The sequence below is a fragment of the Canis lupus genome, chromosome 17 (assembly GCF_011100685.1).
Source record: "Canis lupus familiaris isolate Mischka breed German Shepherd chromosome 17, alternate assembly UU_Cfam_GSD_1.0, whole genome shotgun sequence".
Taxonomy (NCBI): Eukaryota; Metazoa; Chordata; class Mammalia; order Carnivora; family Canidae; genus Canis; species Canis lupus.
In genome coordinates this window covers 61136498-61162120 of record NC_049238.1, presented here as the reverse complement: position 1 = coordinate 61162120, position 25623 = coordinate 61136498, and the positions used below count along the sequence as shown (strand labels likewise).

The 25623-nt window shown below is 39.0% G+C and overlaps 1 protein-coding gene across 5 annotated transcripts in view; it reads left to right on the top strand.

The window, feature by feature from the left end:
- POGZ (pogo transposable element derived with ZNF domain) overlaps window positions 1-25623 on the top strand; it is a 46153-nt gene that overhangs the window by 8535 nt on the left and 11995 nt on the right. For 2 of the 5 annotated variants that reach the window (XM_038562246.1, XM_038562245.1), the window contains 9 exons: window positions 8177-8301; window positions 9283-9441; window positions 16121-16296; window positions 17265-17373; window positions 19626-19916; window positions 19997-20215; window positions 22728-22834; window positions 23722-24059; window positions 24416-24570. In XM_038562246.1, coding sequence (XP_038418174.1) covers window positions 8178-8301; window positions 9283-9441; window positions 16121-16296; window positions 17265-17373; window positions 19626-19916; window positions 19997-20215; window positions 22728-22834; window positions 23722-24059; window positions 24416-24570 — 1678 coding nt within the window. In that variant the 5' untranslated portion in view covers window position 8177. The remainder of the gene's footprint in view (window positions 1-8176; window positions 8302-9282; window positions 9442-16120; window positions 16297-17264; window positions 17374-19625; window positions 19917-19996; window positions 20216-22727; window positions 22835-23721; window positions 24060-24415; window positions 24571-25623) is intronic. The other 3 variants (XM_038562247.1, XM_038562249.1, XM_038562248.1) reach the window with 3 other exon arrangements.

The window sequence follows — 25623 nt, the reverse complement described above, 5'->3', positions numbered from 1 at the left end:
GCACTCCTGGCCACTACCCACTAGATAAATGTCAGTAGCACCCATCCCCAACCCCCACTCGTAGTTAGGGCTACCAAAACTGTCTCTAGACATTTCCAAATGTCTTCTAAGGGGCAGATTCCCATTTTTTGAGTATCACTGGGTTGGATAAAATCCACTAGCATGTGTGAAGATTCCTTAATATAATGTCCTCTGATTTGGTTTCCCTTTATGTAACCTGTGTACAGCTGTTGAACCCAAATGTCTTCTGCAGATAGGCTGCACAGCTTGGGCTGTGCCTGGTATGTGTTGGAGAATAGTGGGATATGATGAAATATTTTAGCTCTGTTGGAAATTTTATTGAAGGGAGAAATGATCTCTTCATTTATAAGTCAAAGTAGGCCTTTTGCTTTAATCACCCTCCCCCAACTCTCCAGTTTTTTATTTTTATTTTTATTTTATTATTTATTTATTATTTATTAGCTCTATAAGCTTATATGGTATGGATAGTTTTTGTTAGGAATAGTTGAGAGATTGCTATTTGCTATCTGTGAGTGATCTATGTTTATCTTAACATTCAAGAAAAGAGGATCTTTCAAAAACAGTTATTTAAAGGGGTTAAGCTAAATGCATCCTCTTTGTTAACCTTTGTCCTTAAAATTTTTAATAGTCATTTTTAAAATTTTTATTTATTTATTTGAGAGAGAGGGAGTGATTAAGAAAGAGGGCACAAGCAGGGGGAGGGGCAGAGAGAGACGCAGGAGCAGACTCCTTGCCCAGCAGGGAGCCTGTGTGGGGCTCTATCCCAGGACCCTGGGATCATGACCAGAGCCAAAGGCAGATGTTTAACCAACTGAGCCACCGAGGCCCCCCCCTTAAAATTTTTTTTTTTTTATTAAAGATTTTATTTATTTGAAAGAGAGATGAGCAGGAGAGGTAGAGGCAGAGAGAGAGAGAATCCCAGGCAGACTCCACATGGAGCGCAGAGCCAGATTTAGGGCCCAATCTCATGAGATCACAATCTAGTTGAAACCAAGATACTGTTAAGCATTCGTGCCACCCAGGTGCCCCATCCTTAGAATTTTTTAACTACAGTTGATCCTTGAACAGTGTGTGGGGGAATGTTAGGAATATCAACAACCTGACACCCCTCCCCCCCAGTTAAAAATCTCCATATAACTTTTGACTCTCCAAAAACGTAACTGCTAATAGTGAGAATTGGGAGAGATTACTTTTTACTGTGATACACAATTTACTGGGGAGACAAACTGCTCAAGAGGTGTTTTAAGGGAGCACTGGGATACTCTTGATCTCCCTGCAATAGCAATAGGAAGTGGCTACAAAATTATTGCAGTAGTACAGTATATACTACAGTTAATTTTAAGCAGTTGTTTAATACTGCATCTTTGTTTACATTCCCTCAACTGCAAATGGCACCGTAGGCACCGTATAGTCGCTAAGTGTGTAAATTTTGATAAATTTGACCTTTTATAATAGGTTTGTGTATATTTTATGGTAGTAAATGGTAAAATAAACTAATATCAACATATTTTATGTATTCATGATAGAGCTAACTTTTTCTTATTTTTTCAAAATTTCTAGGCTCTATAGTTCTTCAAGTTTTTTTAAAATTGTCACGAATCCAGTATATTTATTGAAAAAAAAATCTGTACAAGTGGACTTGCACAGTTCAAACTTACGTTATTCAAGGATCAACTGTATATGTAAATTCTGCCAATCGGGAAAATGACCCAGGCTGCTTCTTAGGGGAAAGGAAAGGAATTTGGGATAGGGGAATAGTGGAAGTAATAGGAAAGTTTTTGCTCAATAGCATAAGTTACAAGAATGAGAAATCTTAATTTCAGGACAAAGTAGAATTTTTTTTTTAAGATTTATTTATTCATGAGAGACACAGAGAGAAAAGAGGCAGAGACAGGCAGAGGGAGAAGCAGGCTCTCCTCACAGGGAGACTGATGCGGGGCTCGATCCTGGATCCGGCGATCCTGCCCTGAGCCAAAGGCAGACACTCAACTGCTGAGCCACCCAGGCGTCCCGAGAAAGTAGAATTTTAAGTTTCTAAGACAAATATATATTTTTAAGATTTTATTTATTCATTCATGAGAAACAGAGGCAGAGACATAGGCAGAGGGAGAAGCAGGCTCCCCAGGAGGAGCCCAATGTGGGACTCAACCCCAGGACCCCAAGGTCACGACCTGAGCCAAAGGCAGACACTCAACCACTGAGCAACCCAGGTGCCCTAAGACAAATATTCTTTGTAGATGTGGAATTTTTCTTCCATGTATCATAGGAGTGACATTGAGGATATCTGGCTAATAATCATTTGATTGATAAGGAGATAGTTTTATATTTAAAATGAGCAGAAAAAAAAAAAATAAAAAATAAAATGAGCAGAAAGGTCCCTAGCATCTAGACTGGTTTTGGAATACCATTCCCCACCAAAAGGAATCAGACTCTTTAGAGAAATGGATGATTCTAGGTCTGGGGCAGGAAATGTATGAGAAGAGCCTAGAACATCTTGTCTATCATAGCAAGGATTTTATCAGATACTACTAAAGGTTGTGTCAGAAGGACTTGGGAGCTAACTGAAGAAGTTACACTGGCAAAATAGGACACTTTTGAGTATAAGTAAAAATAACTGCAGTGGTTCAAAACACATAAATTATATTACATAAGGGTGCCTGGGTGGTTCAGTTGGTAAAGCATCCAGCTCTTGATTTTGGCTCAAGTCATGATATGAGGGTTTTGAGATTGAGCCCTGCTTAAGATTCTCTCTCCCCTTCCCCCTCTGCCCCTCCTTTCTCCTCTCTCAAAAAAGAAAATATGATATCATAATGATAGTTTAACAAGTTTATTGGTCACTTTGAAATGCTATGAATTCTTTTGAAAAAGGGAAAGAAGCTAATGAGATAGAAGGAATCAAGATAGAAGGAATACCCACCACTGGGTAATCAAATAATAAGATATGTTTTGGATTATTGTTTTTTAAATTTTTAAAAAAGTAATCTCTGCGTCCAGCATGGGGCTTGAACTCAGGACCTCAAACCAAGGGTTGCATGCTCCACTGATTGAGCCAGCCAGGCACCCTTGCTTTTTGTTTTGTTTTTAATTCAGTTTAAAGATTTATTTTATTTTTAGAGAGTGTTATGGCGGGGGGGCGGGGCGCAGATGACAGAAGGAGATATATGATAGAGAATCTTAAGCTGACTCCCTGCTGAGTACAGACCTGGGGCTGGATCCCACGACCCTGTGATTATGACCTGAGCTGAAATCGAGAGTCAGACACAACCCACTGAGTGACCCAGGCACCCCTGCTTTTTGTTTCACTTCATAAGTGAAGAAGGAATGATTTAAAATGACTAGATTCAGGGGCACCTGGGTGGGTCAGTTGGTTAAGCATCTGCCTTCAGCTCAGGTCATGATCCCGGGAGTCCTGGGTTCCAGCTCCGCATCAGGCTCTCTACTCTGTGGAGAACCTGCTTCTCCCTCCACCTGCCACTCTTCCTCTTTGGGCATGTGCATGCACGCTCTCTCTTGCTCTATCAGATAAATAAAACCTTTCTTTTTTTTAAAGAATGACTAGATCCAACATTGAGCGTTGCCTCTTGGTGGAAGAAAACCCCATCTTTGTGAGTAGTTTTTGGGGAAAAAAGTTCAACCTGTATTTAATCATGCCAGTAGATCCAACTGTCAGTTTCAGGATATCCAGGAGACAGAGGCATTATAGTAAATGCTATGGATATGTGGTCAACAATATCTAGGTTGTAGAAACTACAAGAGGTGAGCTGGTTCTTCAATAAATAAATTGCAGGAGAGGGGAAAAAAGATGAAGACCTATAAATTAAAGGAGACTTAAGAAACATCAAATAATCATAATATATGATTTGGATTGTGAATTAGGATTGTTTGAATTAAACAAACTTAAGTGTGGTTTTTGAGAGAATTTGAATTCAATATTGATATTAAGGGACTACCAGTTTTTAGGCATTTAATGTTATTTTTGGTTTTGTTATATAATCTTTCAGGTCTTTATCTTTTAGAGCTACATACCAAAACATTTATGAATATAATAGGGATTAGCTTCAAAATAATATGAAGGAGAGGGAGCATAGATAAAACAAGAACAATTTTGGATTGAATATTTTTGAAGCTGGGTGATGGATACATCTCTACTTTTGTATTTAAGTAGAATTTATATCATTTTTAAAATAGAAAAGAATCATGACAGTCTTGATTCAAAGATTCATACTTGTAATATGATGAAAGTTTGCGCCTTTACTTGGTTATAGTATGATTTCCCAAATTTGCTGTCCATCCCAAGTTTTCCTCTTGATATGTGGCACTGTGTTCACTGCGTGCTGGCCTTTATTTTCTGAAATTTACATTTTTACCTGGTAGTTATTTAGAAGAAATGAAAATGCCCCTAAATTGAGTAAGAATTGAATTCCAACTTGTTTGGTAAGTCTGACTGAATACACCTTAACAGCAAAATAGTAGAGAAGATATGGGAAAACATCCAGGTTTTGTTTTTTGTTTTTTTCTCTTTGTGAGAAGTTAAGTTAAAGGTTTGGTATGGAAAGAGGTTAAACATTAGTAGAATGATAGTTTAGGGAGATCCATATATTGTAGTACTGCATATTTAGTAATTCCTATCTTTGATAAAAAATAGTTGAAAGGTGGCTATATGCCATAGATCACTTGAAAGACCACAGAAAATGATGGTGTTTCTTTGTGAGCATCTTGGTAGATAGATTAAATATAGCATTTCATCATATTAATGAAGATTTCTTTTTCATAACTGGGAAACTGCAAGAAGGGTGCTAAATTTGCATTTTTCAAGTTTGTGAAGTATTTAATTTAGGTTGGTATCTATTGTGGTATGTCCCATCTTTTCAACATAGTTTTTTTTTTTTTTTTTTTTTTTTTTTTATCCTAAACTATAGATGCTAAAATGAATGATCACGCTCAGAGATAAGAATTTAGGTCAGAATTGAAGACTATTTGAAAAACTTGTTTTCAGTGAGATGCTGGATATAAGTAGGTGAAGTATGCTGTTAGCACCATTTTGAATCTTTTAATTTACATTGTTTGTCTTGCCACAGCATATACCTGGGGAGTTCTTTTTCTCTCTCACTTGATAAAAAGTAGTTAGGCCACAAACATTTTCCTTAGCCATCTTCTCAGATCTACCCTTGCCACTCTGTTTCTTAGAATATCTTTTTAAATAGGATTTAGCATAGTTTAACTTTGTGATCAAGTGGAAGAAACTGATTATTCTTTTTTTTTTTTTTAAGATTTTATTTATTTATTCATGAGAGACACACACACACACACACACAGGCAGAGACACAAGCAGAGGGAGAAGCAGGCTCCACGCAAGGAGCCCGACGTGGGACTCGATCCCAGGTCTCCAGGATCACACCCCGGGCTGCAGGCGGCACTAAACCGCTGCGCCACCAGGGCTGCCCTCTTTTTTTTTTTTTTTTTTTTTAAGATTTTATTGATTTATTTATTACATACACAGAGTGAGAGGCAGAGACATAGGCAGAGGGAGAAGAAGGCTTCCCACAAGAAGCCCGATGCGGGACTTGATTCCAGATCCTGGGATCAGGACCTGAGCCAAAGGCAGATGCTCAATGGCAGAGCCATCCGGGCTTCCTGAAGCTTTGATTGTTCTTATTACAATTCATTGCTTCACAAAATAAAATGTTCACTCAGTCTCTTAAAATATTATATGGAAATAGTTGAGGTAAAAGACCAGCCGTTTGGATATGCTATTAAAATATCCACAGGCATGACATTGAAAACCACAATTTGCATTCAGATAGCTCTACTTAATCTGAAGGAAAGTTCTCCACAGATTGTGCAGCATATATATATGGGGAGTTTGCTTGCAGCTGGTCAGAGTTGAAAGAAGGTGCTTGAGAACCATCTGTAGAAGTTAACATCCACAGTTCTATTCCTTCTGCTGGGTGTTTAATATTTATGCATTAGTTATCTGTTGGCTATGGGCTCTGAGAAAGTTACGCAGCAAAGAACTGGTATAAAACCAAATAGTTAAAAAAAAAAAAAGTTGTTGGGGCCCCTAGGTGGCTCAGTTGGTTAAGTGGTTAAGCACCTGCTTTCTGCTCAGGTCATGATCCCAGAGTCCCTGGACAGGACCCTATGGGGCTCCCTGCTCAACGGGGAGCCTGCTTCTCCCTCGCCTTCTGCCCCTTCCCTGTCCCCTGCTCGTGTGTGTGTGTGTGTGTGTGTGTGTGTGTGTGTGTGTGTGTGTATGGGCTCGTTCGCTTTCTCAAAAAAAATCTTAAAAAAGAAAGTGTGTATTATATGTTGGCAAATTGAATTTAAAATATTACCTTATTCAGTGAAACTAGACTGAAAATACACATGTTTGTGTTGTGCAGTCTTTGCTCAAGGAATGCCTGTGATATGGATTTGGCTTTTTAATTCAGTTTCTGGCTAGCATGATCTTACATATAGAAGTTAAGTCTGAAACTAAAAAATTTAAGTTGATACCTTACATGTTTTTTTTCCTTCTTCATACCTTCTCCCCTTTGTGATTTTGGTCTGGGAAGACAGAAATAATTAAAATAGAATATTAGAAACCAGTTAAAATCAAGTTAGGCAATTTACCTATTGAAACTGGGCACTTGGCTATAGCTAACTCACCCAGGGCATTGACCAGATAGTTTAAATTTTCAAGGGAACAACGCCATCTGTTGGGCATCTTCAGAACAAATCCTGTCAAGTTGGATCCAGCTACTTATACTTAGACTCTTTAGTTTTAGGTTGGTGGTTTTGTTTTTGGCTTAGGAGTTTGGTAAAAAAAAAAAGTTCTGAGATACTAAGGGCACTGTGAGAAACTTTGCATTAAAGGCTTTGTTTGAACATTGAGCAGGATGCCTGGGTGGCTCAGTGGTTGAGCTTCTTCCTTTAGTGCAGAGCGTGATCCGGGGATCTGGGATTGGTCCTGCATTGGGCTCCATTCAGGGAGCCTGCTTCTCCCCCTGCCTATGTCTCTGCCTCTGCCTCTCCCTTTCCCTCTCTCTCTCTCTCATGAATAAATAAATAATTATATGAACATTGAGCAGTAATGCTTCTACAATTCCAAGACAAAGAAATTGACCTTTAGGAACACCTGAGTGGCTCAGTGGTTGAATGTCTGCCTTTGGCTCAGGGCGTGTTACCAGTCCCAGGATTGAGTCCCACATTGGGCTCCTTGGGAGGAGCCTGCTTCTCCCTCTGCCTGTGTCTCTGCCTCTTTGTGTGTCTCTGATGAATTAAAAAAAAAAACAAAACAAAACAAGAAAGAAATTGACCTTTAGTCTACTAGTACTGGAGGGACAGAATAGCAAGCAATATCTCTTTGTGTTGCAAAGCTGTGGGCTTTATATTTATAAGAAGCAAATAGTTTAGGCAAGTGCTTTCAAATTAAAGGCTGACTCCAAAATCATGGTGAGGTAAAAGTTTACAATTTAGAGGGGAAAAGAACTACCACCCACTTTCTGAATTCAGGGCAATCCAGAATTTGATTGCAGCATTACCTTTTCAAAAGAGCAGCTAACAAGCTTAAGTTTATAAACTGTGACTAGACTGTGACCCTTCCTTCCTTCCTTCCTTCCTTCCTTCCTTCCTTCCTTCCTTCCTTCCTTCCTTCCTTCCTTCCCTCCCTCCCTCCCTCCCTCCCTCCCTCCTTCCTTCCTTCCTTCCTTCCTTCCTTCCTTCCTTCCTTCCTTCCTTCCTTCCTTCCTTCCTTCCTTCCTTCCTTCCTTCTTAAAGATTTTCTTTCTAAGTCATCTCTATACCCAGAACGGGACTCAAACTTACAACCCCTGAGATCAGGAACCCCAAAACATACATTTTAATTGAAGACCCTGCTCTTGCATGATCTGCCTCACCCTAATCACAGCCCTAGGTGTTACAGATTGAACTTTTATACTCCTACTAATTATGGAATAATTTGCTGTGGGCTTTTTCATAATAGTTTTTTTTTTTTCCAAGAATAAAAATAATTTTGGATCCTTCTAAATGTTGGGAAGGGGAGGTTAGGGGAAATGGTAGAGGGAGTACAAGGGATGGGTTAACTGATAAATTCAAGAATATGATTCCATGTTTTGTATAAAATATTTCTCTTATTCTGAGGTCAGTATCTTAATTTTGTCTTTTTTCCTTATAGCATGGCGGACACCGACCTCTTTATGGAATGTGAGGAGGAGGAGCTGGAGCCATGGCAGAAAATCAGTGATGTCATTGAGGATTCTGTCGTTGAAGATTATAATTCAGTGGATAAAACTACTACAGGTAACAAAAACTCTTGATCTTAGATTATTACTTAAATTTGGTTCAATTGAATGGCGTTTTTGTTAAAGTGTGAGGTGTGGGAAGGACTTTAAGAATCCAGGGATGCCTCATTGTGGCACTGGTGCTTTTTTTTTTTCCAGTGCTCTAGTCTGTAAAAATGCCTACATGAAGCTAGAAACACTATAGTTAATTCATTTAAAACCTTGAGAGTTGAATTGAATTAACCAATGCTTATCAAATATTTAGCAATCCTCTTACCAAATAAGGAATGAATGAAAATGCAAAGTAGTGGTGTGTATCAGTGTTTATTTATGTACCCAGTCAAAAACAGGATCCCATAGTAATTTTTTTCTTCTTTGTTTGTTTTACTTGACCTTGATTTCCTTTGTTAGTGAGCAGAATTTGCTTTGTGTCTGCCTTCATGGAAAGTTTACAAACTTAGGCTTGTTAGCTGCTCTTTCAAAAAGGTGATGTTGCAAGGTCAAATTCTAGATTGTCCTGAATTCAGAAAGTTGGGTGTTAGTTCTTTCCCCCCCTAAATTGTATCCGTTGCTCTCATTTTTATCTTCCCTGCCTTGAGACCTGAAGATGGCATTGGTTTAGGCTGAAACAGGACACAGTTTCAGGATCTTGTGGACATCTTACTATGTATGCATGGTTATGAATACCAATAGTGGTGATAATAAACCTCTGAGTCCTAGAGGTTTGCTTGTGTTTTATAAGCAAAACCTTAAAATACTGGTTCAGTGAGCTTGTGATCTAAATTAACCAGGCAATGTGAGATGAAGGAGTTATTGTGTCTAATTGGTGGAGTGAGGGACAAGTAGGAGGAGAAATCAGATGCACAGTTGTATTTGCAAAGAAAGCAGGAAACTTTTTGGTTATAGAGACCCCCACAACAAGATGAAAAGGGATTAGAACAGTATCCTTTAGTGTCATCTGTCCCTGTCTCCGAGTGACTGTGCCTCCCCTTCCCCACAGTTTCTGTGAGCCAGCAGCCAGTCTCGGCTCCAGTGCCCATCGCTGCCCATGCTTCTGTTGCTGGGCACCTCTCTACATCCACCACCGTTAGTAGCAGCGGGGCACAGAACAGCGACAGTACAAAGAAGACTCTTGTCACACTAATTGCCAACAACAATGGTAAGTGGGATTATCTGGGAAACTCTTCCTGGGCCAGAGGGTGAGAGAATTAAAGAGGTCTTAGGAACAGGTGTACTGGTTTAGTTTTAGGTGCTGATGTGGTTCTACTAGTTGGAGTGAATTTAGTAATGATTCTGTGATATAGAAGTGGTTCAGGAGCGGTGCTGTTCCTTCTGAGTCAGTGCTGAATTGATTCTGGTGTTTCAAGTCCCAGGGTAGCAGTAGGAGAGACAATGTAAACCCCAAATTCCTAACTATTAAAGAGATCTGGGGTTTTGTTTGTTTGATTGTTATTTTTTTTTAAGTAGAAGAGCCCTATTAGTTTGCTAAGAATTCTCCCAGGGCAGCTTTGTTCTGAATTTTTTCTGGCAGATTCATTTGGTTATTGGTTCCTGGGTATGGAAAATAGGATAGGGTTGTTGTCTATTTGAAGGAAATGGTGAAAGAGTAGTGTTTTTAGTGTATTTATTGACCAGAGAAGCTATACAGTATTGGTTTCTATTTATTGGCAAGTTCGGTCTGAGATTCATCACTGGAATAAGCACTTTGTAGAATCATTGCATTGCTGCAAAGGACTTTTAATTATTTTTTAAAAATAAAATAGCTTTATTAATGAGAATAATGTGTATTATAGAAAAAGTAAACTAATAAAAAGGAAGGAAAAAATTTAATTGTAATCTTGCTACCTGGAGATAACTATTGGTAACTTTTATTTTGTATATATATGTACTTTGATATACTTCTGCATGCTATAAATAATGATATACTTTTTTACAAAAATGGATCATACAGACTCTATACTACTCTGTCTCCTTTTTCCCCTTAATATGTAATGAATATGTTCTCAGTTTAACAAATGTATGTCTGTAACATTGTTGATGAATAACTGCACAGTTGACCCTTCAACAGCATGAGGGTCAGGGGTGCTAACTAGCTGCACATTTGAAAATCTACATATGACTTGACTCCCCAGAAACTTAACTACAGATAGACTTCTGTTGATAACAGTTGATTAGCGCATATTTTAGATGTAATGTGTATTATACTGTATTCTTACAATAAAGTCAGCTATAGAAAAATATTATTTAGAAAATCATGAAAAGTGAAATAACACAGTACTGTACTATGTTTATTGAAAAAAGATCCATGTACAGGTGGACCTGTGCAGTTAAAACCTGAGTTGTTCAGGGTCAACTGTATTTCTTGTTGTTTGGTTAACTGTTATTAACAATAGGTATAAAGGCTGCTTTATATCTATGCTGCTACTTTAAAGATCTGTTGTGAGCATTTCTGTATCTTTTGTCACATACTTAGTTCTAAGAATATATTTATAAATTTTAAATTGCTGGATCAAAGGTCATCACAGTTTTTAGGATTTTGATATTTTTCCTGGGTTGACAATCTAGAAATATTACATCAGTTTATATTTCTATTAGAAGTGCATATGGTGGTCTTATTTTTGGCTGTAACCGTTTACTCCTCTATTGTTAGATATTTCTTATAGTCCCTATTTTTTGTGATTACAGTGTTTGGTGAACATGCTCAGGCATTACATCTGTGCCCACTGTGTAAGCATATCTTCAATAGAAAATGAGATTGTTTAGGTCAGACATTTAAAATTGGATAGACAGTGTCAAATTGTCTTAATAGATTGTTCTGAGTAAATGCCCACCAATAGCTGTTTCCCCATATTGCTACTGACCTCACGTACTATTGAACTTAAATCTAATTTCTGTAGGTATTATTTCAGTTTTTGGTTACTGACAATAATGATTTTTATCACATGAAACATCCTTAGATTTTTTTTTTAAACTTATAAATAGGGGCCCATATATATATATAAAGATGAGGAACCACTATCCAGAGGATTCTCTCATTTTACAGATGTGGAAACCAAGTCTTAGAGTCTAAATAATGTGCTTAAGGTCAAATAGTTGGTAAGTGACTAAACTGGATTTGAATTGTCTAGATTTCAAAGTTTATATCCTTTGTGCTGTATTATAATGCTTTCTTATATATATATATATTTTAAGATTGTATTTATTTGAGAGAGATAGAGAACATGAGCAAGGGGAGGGGCAAAGGAAGAGGAGAGAGGGACAAGCAGACTCCCTGCTAAAGTGAGGAGCCTGATGCCTGATATGGGGAATGATCCAAGGACCCAGAGACCATGACCTGAGGTGAAGTCAGGCACTTCACGGACTGAGCCACCCAGGAACCCCTGTGTATTTCTTTTAAAAGAATCTGTCAGAGTGCTGTTAGCAACCATATAGCTAAATTTTTCTTTGATCCTGGGATATTCCAAGACATGCTGACATGACCTAGTCTTCTTGGTTCCTTGAATGGACCCTTGATTTCTGAGCCCACCTAGAGCTGTATACAAAGTTTTAAAAAATACACATATATAAATTGATTTTATTTATGTCAGATACTTCTAGTATTCAAAATGTTAACCCATGCTAATGGAAAAAAAAATGAGTATAGACTGATAATGGCAGTTACATGTGTCATGTGTATCCTTCCAAAAAATTTTTATGCATAGATAAGCATGCATTAATAGATCCAATTTGTCAAGCCACCTCCCTTTTTGCACAAAACAGACAATTCTATAACATTTTTTTATCTTATATTCTTGAAATACCAATATAGGTTTAAGGATGAGACTTCAGAATAAATTTTTTTTTTTTTGTAAATTTTTATTTATTTATGATAGAGAGAGAGAGAGAGAGAGAGAGAGGCAGAGACACAGGGAGAGGGAGAAGCAGGCTCCATGCACCGGGAGCCCGACGTGGGATTCGATCCCGGGTCTCCAGGATCGCGCCCTGGGCCAAAGGCAGGAGCTAAACCGCTGCACCACCCAGGGATCCCGAGACTTCAGAATAGAGTGAATTTAAAATGTTTCATCTGGGGACACCTGGGTGGCTCAGATGGTGATCCCGGACTTCCAGGATCAAGTCCCACATCGGGCTCCCTGCATGGAGCCTGCTTCTCCCTCTGCCTGTGTCTCTGCCTCTTGCTCTCAGTGTCTCTCATGAATAAATAAATAAATCTTTAAAAAAAATAAAAATAAAAAAATTAATAAAATGTTTCATCTTCAGGGCATATGGGTGGTACAGTCAGTTAAGTGGCCAACTCTTGGTATCAGTTCACATCATGATCTCAGTCCTGGGTTTGAGCATCAGACTCCGTGTTCAGCAGGGAGTCTGCTTCAGGATTCTCTCCCTCTCTAAAATAAATAAATTAATTATAAAAAAAATAACAAAAAGACCATCTAGTTTCTTAAATAGGCAAAAGATCTACAGAGACATTTCTCCAAAGAGAATAAATGGCCTGTAAGCACATGAAAAGATTCTAAACATCATTAATCATTAAGGAAATGAACATCATAAGCACAATGAGGTACTACTTCATACCCACTAGGATGGCTGTAGTCAAAAAGATGGACAAATAATAAGTGCTGATGAGAATGTGGAGAAATTGGGACTCTCATATATTGCTGGTGAGAATGTAAAAATGGTGTGGCTACTTTAGAAAATAGTTTGACAGTTTCTCAAAACATAGTTATCATGATGCAGCAGTTCTCCTAGCTATATACTTAAAACATGGAAACTGTTCACACAAAATGTCCTGCTCAAATGTTCATAGCATTATTCATTATAGCCCCAAAATGGAAATCTATAATATAACCTAAGCTATTGAATGGATAAACAAAAGGTGATACTGCATGATGGAATATTATTAGCCCATAAAAAGGAAGGAAATACTGATAATATGATATAATATTAATAACCTTGAAAACATAGTGTTGGGTAGCCTGGGTGGCTCAGCGGTTTAGCGCCGCCTTCAGCCCAGGGCATGATCCTGGAGACCCAGGATCAAGTCCCACGTCGGGCTCCCTGCATGGAGCCTGTTTCTCCCTCTGCCTCTCTCTCTCATTCTCTCTCTCTGTGTGTCTCTCATGAAGAAATAAATAAAAATTAAAAAAAGAAAAAAAAAAGAAAACATAGTGTTAAAAGTCAGGCACAAAGGCAACATATAGTATGACTCCACTTATATAAAATGTCCAAAATAGGCAAATCTCTAGTGACAGAAAATAGATTTTTGGTTGCCAGGGCTAGGGGAGAAGAGAATGGGGAATAACTGCTACTTGGTGTAAGATTTCTTCTTGGGAATGATGGACATGTTCTGGAATTAAATAGAACTGATAGTTGCACAAACCTTGTGACTATATTAAAAACCTCCAAATTGTATACCTTAGATGAGTAATGTGTATGGTATGCAGATGATACCTCAGTAAAGCTCTTTTTTAAAGAAAGTGTTAGGAATAAAATTTTGGAATGCTTTTACAATTCTTTTTGTTGTTCTTCAGTATCTACTAGCATTTAGAAATTACTTATATAGTTCTGACTGATGATACATTTGCTTTGATTATTATGTAGTAAAACAAACTACTGCTTAATTCTGAGCTATGAATGAATTTAATGTTATAGACTTCTTACTCGATAAGTTATGTTTTTCAACTCCTGTTCAGCTCATTTTGACTCCATTTAGCCCTCTTATCTCTGGGTTTTAAGGCTATGTGAGTAAACCTGGCAGAGTAAAAGAATACATCAAGACCTTCAGATTTGTAAAACAGAACATATTGTGAGAGAAACTGCTGAATCTCTTCCCCTTATTTAATTGGGAACCATTAATGGGGAGCCACGGTTTATGGCTGTGGTACCTAGTTTATTTGAGTGCACTCTTTGAGTCTGGGACTGGTTGGTTAATTCTTTTATAGGCTTTTAAGCCTAAGGATTTTAATAGCCTCTTTCATCCCCTGGAAAGAGAACTTTGTAAAACCCATGAATTGTCAGAATTTCTTTAAGGAAAGATTTAATAAGAATGTAGAAATCATTTAAAATAATTTATTAGAGGGACGCCTGGATGGCTCAGCAGTTGAGCTCTGCCTACGGCTCAGGGCGTGATCCTGGAGTTCAGGGATTGAGCCCCACATCAGGCTTCCTGAGGGGAGCCTGCTTCTCCCTTTCCCTTTGCCTGGTGTCTCTGCCTCTCTCTGTGTCTCTCATGAATAAGTAAATAAAAATTTTTTAAAATTTTTATTAGAATTATTAGAATTCATTGGGGTTATTAAAAGATTCATAGAATGTGGGTGGGTGGTACAGAAAAAAAACAAAATTGGCCATAGTTAATAATTGTTGAAGCTGGATGATGGGTATGTGGGGTTTCATTATGGTGTGCTATTTTTATGTGTATTTGAACTTCTCCATAATAGAACATTTAACATAGTAAATTGCCAGTATAATTAGCATAGATTGAATTTGGAATTTTTTATCTGTCAGCTGGTCAGCTGGCCTCTTAACTGAGGTCTAGTCCACTGATGGGCACTCAATTTCTATAAAAAAGTGGGACAAACCATTGTTGGCTCATTAATAGCCACCTATATACCGACTCTAGTGGTCTAGCTTTGTAGCTAACTGCAGTGACTCCATCTGTCAAAGTAGGACATACAGTTCATAGGAACCCATCCCATTCTGGCTATTGGAAGTAAAAAGTTGAGGCAGTATCTTACTTGAATCTCTGATTTAAGTATATTGACGCTCAAGTTTTCTGTCTAGTCTTAGAGTATTCTCTGTAGATTAGGAAACTTGGTATTTTTAACTTTTTTAGCCAAATGTAAATAGACTTTAAAACATTTATAAAATTACTTTTCTCGGGATCCCTGGGTGGCGCAGCGGTTTGGCGCCTGCCTTTGGCCCAGGGCGCGATCCTGGAGACCCGGGATCGAATCCCACATCGGGCTTCCGGTGCATGGAGCCTGCTTCTCCCTCTGCCTATGTCTCTGCCTCTCTCTCTCTCTCTCTCTCTCTGACTATCATAAGTAAATTAAAAATAAATAAATAAATAAAATAAAATTACTTTTCTCACAATGAAAAGAACCTAAAATGGTTCAACAATAGCCGATTTATTAATATTTATATATGAATGAGCCATTGTCTTCTGAAGTCATACCATTTTTTACTGGATATTGGTTAGTTTTTGACCAAGTCTTTTCTTTATCAGTTCTGATATCAAAAAGGAGAAAAGATAGCCTGTGAATCTCCATGTTACCATACCTATAAAAAGCAGCAGTTTAGAGAATCTGTTGGATTTCTGAGCTTTGCCTCACTAGGCAGAGGTACCATTCTTTAGATTCTGTGTACTTGCTGAATTAATGTTTGTCATTGAATATGCCTCTTTTGAAAAGATTAAAGTGGATTAGCTAACAGATTACATTCTGACAAAATAAGTTTTATCTAGTTAAAATGTGGAAAAAGAAATGTTACTTTTTTTTGCTAATTTGGCGTGGAAAGATTATGTCAAACCATATATTAATATTGTCAGAGTCAAAATGGTAGTTCTATAAAAACCTTACTACATTAAGACATCGCTAATTAAGATTAATATATGGGGGAGATGTTAGTGAACCTCCCCTATCTACAGTTTTTCTGTTAGTTGTCAATTTGGGTGAAGCTTAAATTTTTGGTGAGTTTGGTGACGATAAAGCTGAGGTGAGTGTGACAGTCTTGGATATTTTTATATCTGAGACACCATTTCTTATCTGAAACCATAACGTTTCTTATAAAATGGGGGTTTGTTTTCTCTTAATTTTTTTTTCTTTCTTCCTTTTACCCTTCAGCCGGCAATTCTTTGGTCCAACAAGGTGGACAGCCGCTCATCCTAACCCAGAATCCAACCCCAGGTTTGGGCACAATGGTTACTCAACCAGTGTTGAGGCCTGTCCAGGTCATGCAGAATGCCAATCATGTGACTAGTTCTCCTGTGGCATCACAACCAATATTCATCACTACACAGGTGAGTAGGACTCTGAATTCTGGGGTTGGGTAGGGAAGGAGAGAAATACTGTGAACTTTTGGAGGCTCTAACTTAGAGTCATTAGCATCATTAGAAATGGTTCTAAGTCCTGTCTTTTGACCTGGCTTTCTTATTTGCTGTATATAATTTGATACCAACTTTTATAGAAAGCCCAACATAACACAGCTGGGTAATTTCCTCTTCCTGTCTTTAAAGGGCTATTAAGTAATTTGAGATCTGGACAGAAATTAGTGGGAAAGCTTAAATTAGGAAGCCTTAACATTTGGCCATTAACACTTTCTGCCCTTTGCTTGGGCTGTTTTTCTTAAAATGGGATGATTTAGTTGACTCTTGAAATCTGTGTGTGAAATTGGTAAAGTGTGGGGAGAACTTTGGAAGAGGAGGAGGAAGATGACTTATTTGACATGTAAAGTGAATGGAAGTTGAAAGCCTAATGCTGAATATGGAACATAAAGGCAAGTGCTTCTCAGCCTGTGGCTTCCTGAGTTATAAAACTCTTCTCCTAAAAATTTGCCAGAGGTTTATGGCCTTTGAAGTGGACTTTGGGAACAATTTCTTAACAATTGTTTTGTGTCGAATCATTCCAGTGAATACTCTTAGTGTCCACCACCACCACCACCCCCCCCCCCCCCCCCCGCCTTCTATGCTTTTATCTGTTTGGGGCCAGTTTGTGGATGAGGTATTTTTTAAGCTGAGGTTCTCTTAAGATGGAGTAGGTTTACATTTTTGTTCATATGTACTAAAGCTTATTCTTCAGTTTTGATATTTTGTCACTCAAAAGTTTGCCGAAATTCTTAGAGCTTTTAAATGACTGAGATGGAGAAATCTATCTCTAAAAAAAGAACCACTAGGTAAGAGTGTGAGTTTTTTTGGATGTAGTTCTAATTGCAATCTCTGCTAGTGTTAACTGACCTCCATGTTAAAGATCATTTTGCTTTTTAATGCAGGGATTTCCTGTAAGAAATGTCCGGCCTGTACAAAATGCAATGAATCAGGTTGGGATTGTGCTGAACGTACAACAAGGCCAAACGGTTAGACCAATAACACTAGTCCCAGGTAAGGAAAAATGTCTACCATTCAAAATAAACTGGCATCTAGAAGATTTGTTTTTCATGTCTCAAAATATTCTTGGCCATTTAAAAAGTGTGTTTAAGAAAAATCTAAAAATGTAAAAATCATATTGATTTAAGCCCAATTTATTTATTTATTTATTTTTTTAAATTTTTATTTATTTATGATAGTCACAGAGAGAGAAATAGAGAGAGGCAGAGACATAGGCAGAGGGAGAAGCAGGCTCCATGCACAGGGGGCCCGATGTGGGATTCGATCCCGGGTCTCCAGGATCGCGCCCTGGGCCAAAGGCAGGCGCCAAACCGCTGCGCCACCCAGGGATCCCTTTAAGCCCAATTTAAAAAAAAAACTGTTTCTAACCTTTGGCCAGGGTGGTGGTTTTATTTATTTTTAACTTTTTACCACCCTTCAAACAGGGTTTATATAGTCATTTTTCTGCTTCTGGTGTTTTTTTTTGTTTTTTTTTTTTTTTTTAATTTTTTTATTTATTTATGATAGTCACAGAGAGAGAAAGAGAGAGAGGCAGAGACACAGGCAGAGGGAGAAGCAGGCTCCATGCACCGGAAGCCCAATGTGGATTCGATCCCGGGTCTCCAGGATCGCGCCCTGGGCCAAAGGCAGGCGCCAAACCGCTGCGCCACCCAGGGATCCCATGCTTCTGGTGTTTTAGTCCACTATTAAGTTTGTTATCCTGAAGGAATATTAATGCAAACTCCCAAATTCCTTATTTCTTATGTCTGCTCACTTACACTGTGGGATTATAAAATTTATTTTGCTTTATTTATTTATTTATTTTAAAGATTTTATTTATTCATTCATGAGAGAGAGAGAGAGGCAGAGGGAGAAGCAGGCTCCATGCAGGGAGCCTGATGTGGGACTTGATCCCAGGACTCTAGGATCCAGCCCTGGACAAAGGCAGGGGCTAAACCGCTGAGCTACCCGATGGCTCAAAAATACAAAAAATGTATTTTTCTTTAATTTTACAGCATAGATTTTGGATATAAATTAAAAGACTTACCCTTTGATGATAAATTTGCCAATGATTAGTTAGTTTTTTTTTTTTTTTAAAGATTTTATTTATTTATTCATGATAGTCACAGAGAGAGAGAGAGAGAGAGGCAGAGACACAGGCAGAGGGAGAAGCGGGCTCCATGCAGGGAGCCCGATGTGGGATTCGATCCCGGGTCTCCAGGATCGCGCCCTGGGCCAAAGGCAGGCGCCAAACCGCTGCGCCACCCAGGGATCCCTGTTTTTTTTTTTTAAGAAACTAAATTGAAAATTATTTTTTTAAATCTTTTTTTTTTATGATTTTTTTTTTTAAATTTTTATTTATTTATGATAGTCACAGAGAGAGAGAGAGAGAGAGAGAGAGAGGCAGAGACACAGGCAGAGGGAGAAGCAGGCTCCATGCACCGGGAGCCCGACGTGGGATTCGATCCTGGGTCTTGAGGATCACGCCCTGGGCCAAAGGCAGGCGCCAAACCGCTGCGCCACTCAGGGATCCCTATTTTTTTAAATCTTGTAATTTTCTCCCCACAGTTCTTTACTTAGTATCTGTAAGTTTACTACAATTCAGGCCAAAAAATATCTTAATTTAGTTATTCTAAGGGTACCTCCATAAACTTATCTTCCTAAATTGCTGTTGTTCTTAGAGCCCACACAATGTTTTTGACCTTCAGTCTCATGGACTTACCTAGTTCTGATATTTCTATATTTGTCAGTGAAATTGTCTACAACTGAGCCAGGAGATTCACCTCTGGGACATCCTGGTAGAATGGCATAGACAGTCTTATGTTTGAGTTCATCTTAAAAGGATGGAAGACTACTTTAGTATCCTAAGAAAAGAAATGCTGCTTTTTTTTTAGTACCACATCTGCCCTTTGGCCTCCTATTCTGTACTCATTCATGCCCTTCCAGTATTGAGGTCAAGCTACTCCTGATTGTATTCTTGGGATCGAAAAGGCAGTATGGTAAGGTGTTTGGGGAGGAGTTGATAGGAATCTTCTTTCTTCAGTTTAATAGGGCTCATTCCTTAGGATAAGTGCTTTTATCAATTCGGATATATGTTGTCTTAGATATCAGAGTCTGTGCTATTCTCGTTAACTTCTGATGGCCACCAAACACTTTGGGGAACTAATCTTTTCTTATTGCAGTATTTTCAGTAAAGACAGGTAGAATGTATTAGAGGTGAGCTCACTGACCAAGCTTTGGTACTTTTCTTTGTTTCTCTTCTGAAGCCCCAGGTACCCAGTTCGTTAAGCCGACAGTTGGAGTCCCACAGGTGTTCTCTCAGATGACCCCAGTGAGGCCAGGCTCCACCATGCCTGTGCGGCCCACCACTAACACCTTCACCACCGTCATCCCAGCTACTCTGACCATTCGAAGCACTGTCCCGCAGTCCCAGTCCCAGCAGACCAAGTCCACACCCAGCACCTCCACTACTCCCACTGCCACACAGCCGACCTCACTGGGGCAGCTGGCTGCTCCGCCTCCCAGCCAGTCCAGCCAGACCCCCAACCCCAAGCTAGGTGAGCACTGGGAAGTGGAGACGGCAGTGCTGGGTGGGGCAGTGGGTGGAGGACAGATAATTATCACTCGGCCAACATAGCTCCCTCTTTCCCCTCTCCACCTGCAGTGAGCATTGCCAGCTTTGTCACTGTGAAGCGACCTGGGGTTACAGGTGAAAATAGCAATGAAGTAGCCAAACTGGTGAATACCCTTAATACCATCCCTTCCCTGGGCCAGAGTCCTGGGCCAGTGGTGGTTTCCAACAACAGCTCTGCCCACGGCTCCCAGAGAACCAGCGGACCTGAGTCTTCAATGAAAGGTACAGTAATCTAAAAGAGCATCCAGCCATTTAGAAACACTGACAAAGTACTTGTTATATCAGAACTTTATACTTGGAAATAGAGACTTAAAAAATATAGTTGCCACAGTCTGTTCTCACAAGAAAGTTTAGTGTAGAAAAGGGGATAGCCACTGTGAAAAGTGTAATAATTCTGTTTCTTGTGCTGTGGAGTTGAGTGAAATGGACCAGTTGATCAGAGATGTGTGGGATACTTAAAAAAAAAAAAGTTTCATGGAGGAGGTGGATTTTTGCACAAGGTTTTAAAGTTGGATTTGGTAGAAGGGTTTTCAGGTGTAGACAGGATATGAGCATAAGGGTTTACAATGGCCTAGAGCAGAGGTCAGCAAACATTTTCTTTAAAGGACCAGATGGTATTTTAGGCTTTATGCACTAAATATGGTCTCTGCCACAACTACGCAGCTCTGCCATGGTGATGCAAAAGCAGCCACAGACAGTATACAAACAAATGAGCATGATCACTAAAGCTGTTTACGGACTCTTTTTTTTTTTTTTTTTTTTTTTTTTACGGACTCTTAATTTTATGTAATTTTCATGTGTCAGAATATCTTCTTTTGCTTTCATTTCAACTATTTTAAAATGTGAAAACATTTAACAAAGGATATTGGAAAAGTAGACATCCACATCCAATGAAGTTGAACCCAAACCATCTGTAAAAATTAACTCAGTGAACCAAAGACCTAAACATAAGAGCTAAAACTATAAAAGAAGAAAACATAGGGGGAAAGCTTCATGACATTGGATTTGGCAATGATTTCTTATATCTGACACCAAAAGCATGGGCAACAAAAGAAAAATATGATAGTAGATGTAATAATAATAGATAAGTGAGACCACAACAGATTTTTATTTATTTATTTATTTATTTATTTATTTATTTATTTATTTATTTAATTTATTTATTTATGATAGTCACAGAGAGAGGGAGAGAAAGACAGGCAGAGGGAGAAGCAGGCTCCATGCCGGGAGCCCGATGTGGGATTCAATCCCGGGTCTCCAGGATCGTGCCCTGGGCCAAAGGCAGGCACCAAACCGCTGCGCCACCCAGGGATCCCTATTTTTATTTATTTTTCAAAAAAGATTTTATTTATTTATTCATGAGAGACAGAGAGAGAGGCGAAGGGAGAAGCAGGCTCCATGCAGTGAGCCCAGTGTGGGACTGATCCTGGGACTCCGGGATCACACCCTGAGCCGTAGGCAGGTGCCCAACCACTGAGCCACTCAGGCGTCCCTACATCAGATTTTAAACTTATACAGTATCAATCAGACGACACTAGGAACAGAGTGAAAAAGCAACTCAGCAAATGGGAGAAAATATTTGCAAATATTTTTACATCTAGAATATATGCACAGCTCAACAAAAAAGCAAACAACTCCATTAAAAACTAGGCAAAGGAGTTTTTTTTCCAAACCTTTTTCCAAAGAGGTTATGCAAATGGCTGTTAAGCACATGAAAAGATGCTTACCATCTTACCATCACTAATGATTAGAGAAGTGCAAATCAAAACCACGTTGAGGTACCACTTCACACCCATTAGGATGGTTCTTACCCAAAAAACAAAATAGCAAGTGTTGGTGAGGATGTATAGATATTGGAACTCTTGTGTGTTGCTGGTGGAAATGTAAATTGGTATTATGGTCTCTCAAAAAGTGAAATATAAAATTACCATCTGACTCAGGAATTCCACTTCTGGAGTATGGCCCAAAAGAACTGAAAGCAGGTACTCAAGCAGATATTCGTACACCCATGTTCATAGCAGCAGTATTCACCATAGCCAAAAGGTGGAAGCAGTCCAAGTGAGTGTCAACTGATGAGTAAATGAACAAAATATGATTCATATATTAGTAGCTTATTGTTCAAGAAAGGAAATTCTGAGACATGCTGCTACATTCATGAACTTTGAGAACATTCTGCTAGGTATTGAACTAAGCCAGTCACAGGAGGACAAATACTGTGTTGACACTTATATGCGGTACTTAAAGGAATCAAATTTACAGAAATGGAAAGTAGAATGGGGGTTGCCAGGACTAAGAGGAGGAGGGAATGGGGGAATTGTTTAATGGGTACAGAGTTTCAGTTTTATAAGATAAAAAGAGTTCTGGAGAATGCTTGTACAATAATGCAAATGTACCTAACTGTACATATGAAAATAGTTAAGAGGTAAATTTTATGTATGTGTTCCTGCAATTAAACAAAAAGTTGTATAATGACCAAAAGGTAAAATCCATTCCTAGCTCATGGGCCAAACCAAAGTTGGCATCTGGCTAGATTTTGTCTATGAGCTGTGATTAGCTGACCCCTGTCCTAGAGTTAGAAGAATGGTAAAAAGAGTGGTCCTCATAGTGATCACTCATACTTGCGTATCAACCTTAATATGCCTTTCAGGGAGTGTTTAACTTGTCTTCAAAGGGCCAGTAATCTGTTTCCAGTATCGTCTCATTAGTCTTATCAGTGCTTCTTAACTTCTTTCAGTGACGTCTTCCATCCCAGTGTTTGACCTCCAGGATGGTGGACGGAAAATATGTCCTCGGTGTAATGCTCAGTTCCGTGTTACTGAAGCTTTGAGAGGTCACATGTGTGTAAGTGATAGCAGTTGTGATGGGGATCCAGCTTCAGTGGCTACTACTTGTATATCTCCTGTAGAATTAGGAGGTTGTGAAGGAGGGGCTCTAAAATGACTTAGAAGCTTCTTAAAGGGTTATGCTCTCTTTTGGCCTGTTTTAGAAGAGTTTCATACTTTGGAATGTAGAAAGATACATTTAGAGACTCTCAAGTAGATTGGAACATATGTGACCTTAATTCCTTGGTTGTGGTTGATTTTAAAACTACACAGGACAGGTTTGCTAGATAATCAGAACTCAAGTGAAGGTAACCTCTGTTTATTTTCTTTTTCCTTTTTTTTAAGATTTTATTTATTTGAGAGGGTAAGATAGGGCACGAGTAGGGTAGGGGCAGAGGGAGAGAGAGACAAGTAGACTCCTCGCTGAGTGGGGAGTCCAACATGGGGCTTGATCCTAGGACCCTGAAATCATGACCTGAGTGGAAGTCAGATGCTTAACTGACTGAGCCACCTAGGTACTCCTCAATTTATTTTCTATTTATTGTGTCATTGTGTGAATCAAGAGTCATTAACCATTTCCCATTTCTAGCCTTTTCATTTTTTATTAGTTCAGACGCAAAAGTTGGGATTTCTTCCTGCCAGGGAGTTCAGAGGCAAGTTATGCTAGTTAAGTGGTTGAAGGATCTAAGGCAGGAGGAAGAAATATAAGGTATGGGATTTGGAGTGGCATATGGCTATAAATATATATCCATAGAAAAAGCCAGAATTCTGGAAACACTATAGAAAACCAAAGGGTGAAACCTGGATGAGAATACATAGGACCAAACCATACCTGAGAGATGTTCATGAGGTTGGGGAGTTGGTACATCCCAGCCCCCAGATAACCAGAATGATCTTCCTTTATAGTACTGTTGCCCAGAAATGGTGGAATACCAGAAGAAAGGAAAGTCTCTGGATTCAGAACCCAGTATCCCATCAGCTGCAAAGCCCCCATCCCCTGAGAAAACAGTTCCTGTTGCTTCCACACCGTCTTCTACACCTATTCCTGCTCTGTCACCACCTACCAAAGTACCAGAGCCAAATGAAAATGTGGGTGATGCTGTCCAGACCAAACTCATCATGCTAGTAGATGACTTCTACTATGGACGGGATGGTGGCAAAGTGGCCCAACTCACAAACTTCCCTAAGGTTGCCACATCTTTCCGATGCCCACATTGTACCAAAAGGCTAAAAAACAACATTCGGTAAGTGTTGAAGAGCCTTAGAGGTTACCCTAGACAAGAGAAAACTAAAAATTTTTTATATGTTTTTCTATTTGGGCAGTAGTCCTGTTTATCTAGTCTAGCTAAGGATTATCATTAAATCAATAAGTAGTACTATAGAAGGAGGAAGGTATTGTGGTTAATAAGAAGAGATAACTTTGGGGGGAGTAAGGGAAAGTAGTATATCCCTTCATAGAACTCCTACTTTTAAGAAACCCTTTTCTGAGCTCAGAAAAGGACTGTCCCAAACAAGGGGGTGGGACACACAATGTATGTTCTGGGATTCTAGGGCTACTGGTTTTTTTGATTCTGTACTTTCTCCTTGTGCTGTACTACAGATTCATGAACCATATGAAGCACCATGTAGAACTCGATCAGCAGAACGGTGAGGTAGATGGTCATACTATCTGCCAACACTGTTATCGCCAGTTTTCCACGCCCTTCCAGCTCCAGTGCCACTTGGAAAATGTTCATAGTCCTTATGAATCAACGAGTAAGTTTGGGAACTTAAACTCTAGGGGTTTACTTTGCTCTTCGTTCATTGAATGGCATGGGGAGGAGCCCATCCATCATTTATATATGGGTATCAGTATAGAGGAAGCTCTTTGTACATTTTTTTTTTAAGATCTTATTTATTTATTCATGAGAGACACAGAGAGGCAGAGACACAGGCAGAGGGAGAAGCAGGCTCCCCATGGGAAGCCCGATGCAGGACTCGATCCCAGGACCTTGGGATCATGACCTGAGCCAAAGGCAAACGCTCAACCACTGAGCCACCCAGGCACCCCTCTTTGCACATTTCTGGTCAATTCTTTAGTTCACTCACCCTTTATTCTTATAAGTTAGACTTCTCTTCAAGCCTGAATTGAATTCAGGGCTAGAATTGTTAGGAACTTTGGTTCAGGACCACTGTAACGTGTTGTAATGTATATAGTGTAATATAATGGATTCCTTAACCAAGATCCATCTATATTTGGACCTCTGCTTTAGTTAGTATCCTGATAGGTTTTACATAGGACAAAAGATGACAGTATAAACATCATAAAGTACTTTACCATTAAGATAGTGCTTTCAGGGATGCCTGGGTGGCTCAGTGGTTGAGCGTCTGCCTTCGGCCCAGGGTATGATCCTGGAGTCCTGGGATCGAGTCCCACATCAGGCTCCCTGCATGGAGCCTGCTATTCTCTCTGTGTCTCTCATGAATAAATAAATAAAATCTTTAAAAAAAAAAAAAAGTGCTTTCACTGAACTGTAAACTGAGATATGGAGTGTTGCCTTGACTGTACATCTAACAGCTGAGGAAATGTAGGCTGAACACAGGCTCACAAAAATTAAATCATTTACTTCAGAGCATATAACGGTAGTGAGGTGCCATTGTGAGGATTTAAGCCTGGTCTTCCTAGAATATCTCTTGTGTTCTTCAGGGGATTTCTGGTGTTGTTTTAGAGACAAAAATTACATAAGTATAAGCCTATGCATTGTATAATACCAATGATAGGTGAAATAGTTTAAAGAAGAGAAAAGATCTTTGAGGCTAGGTTTCCCC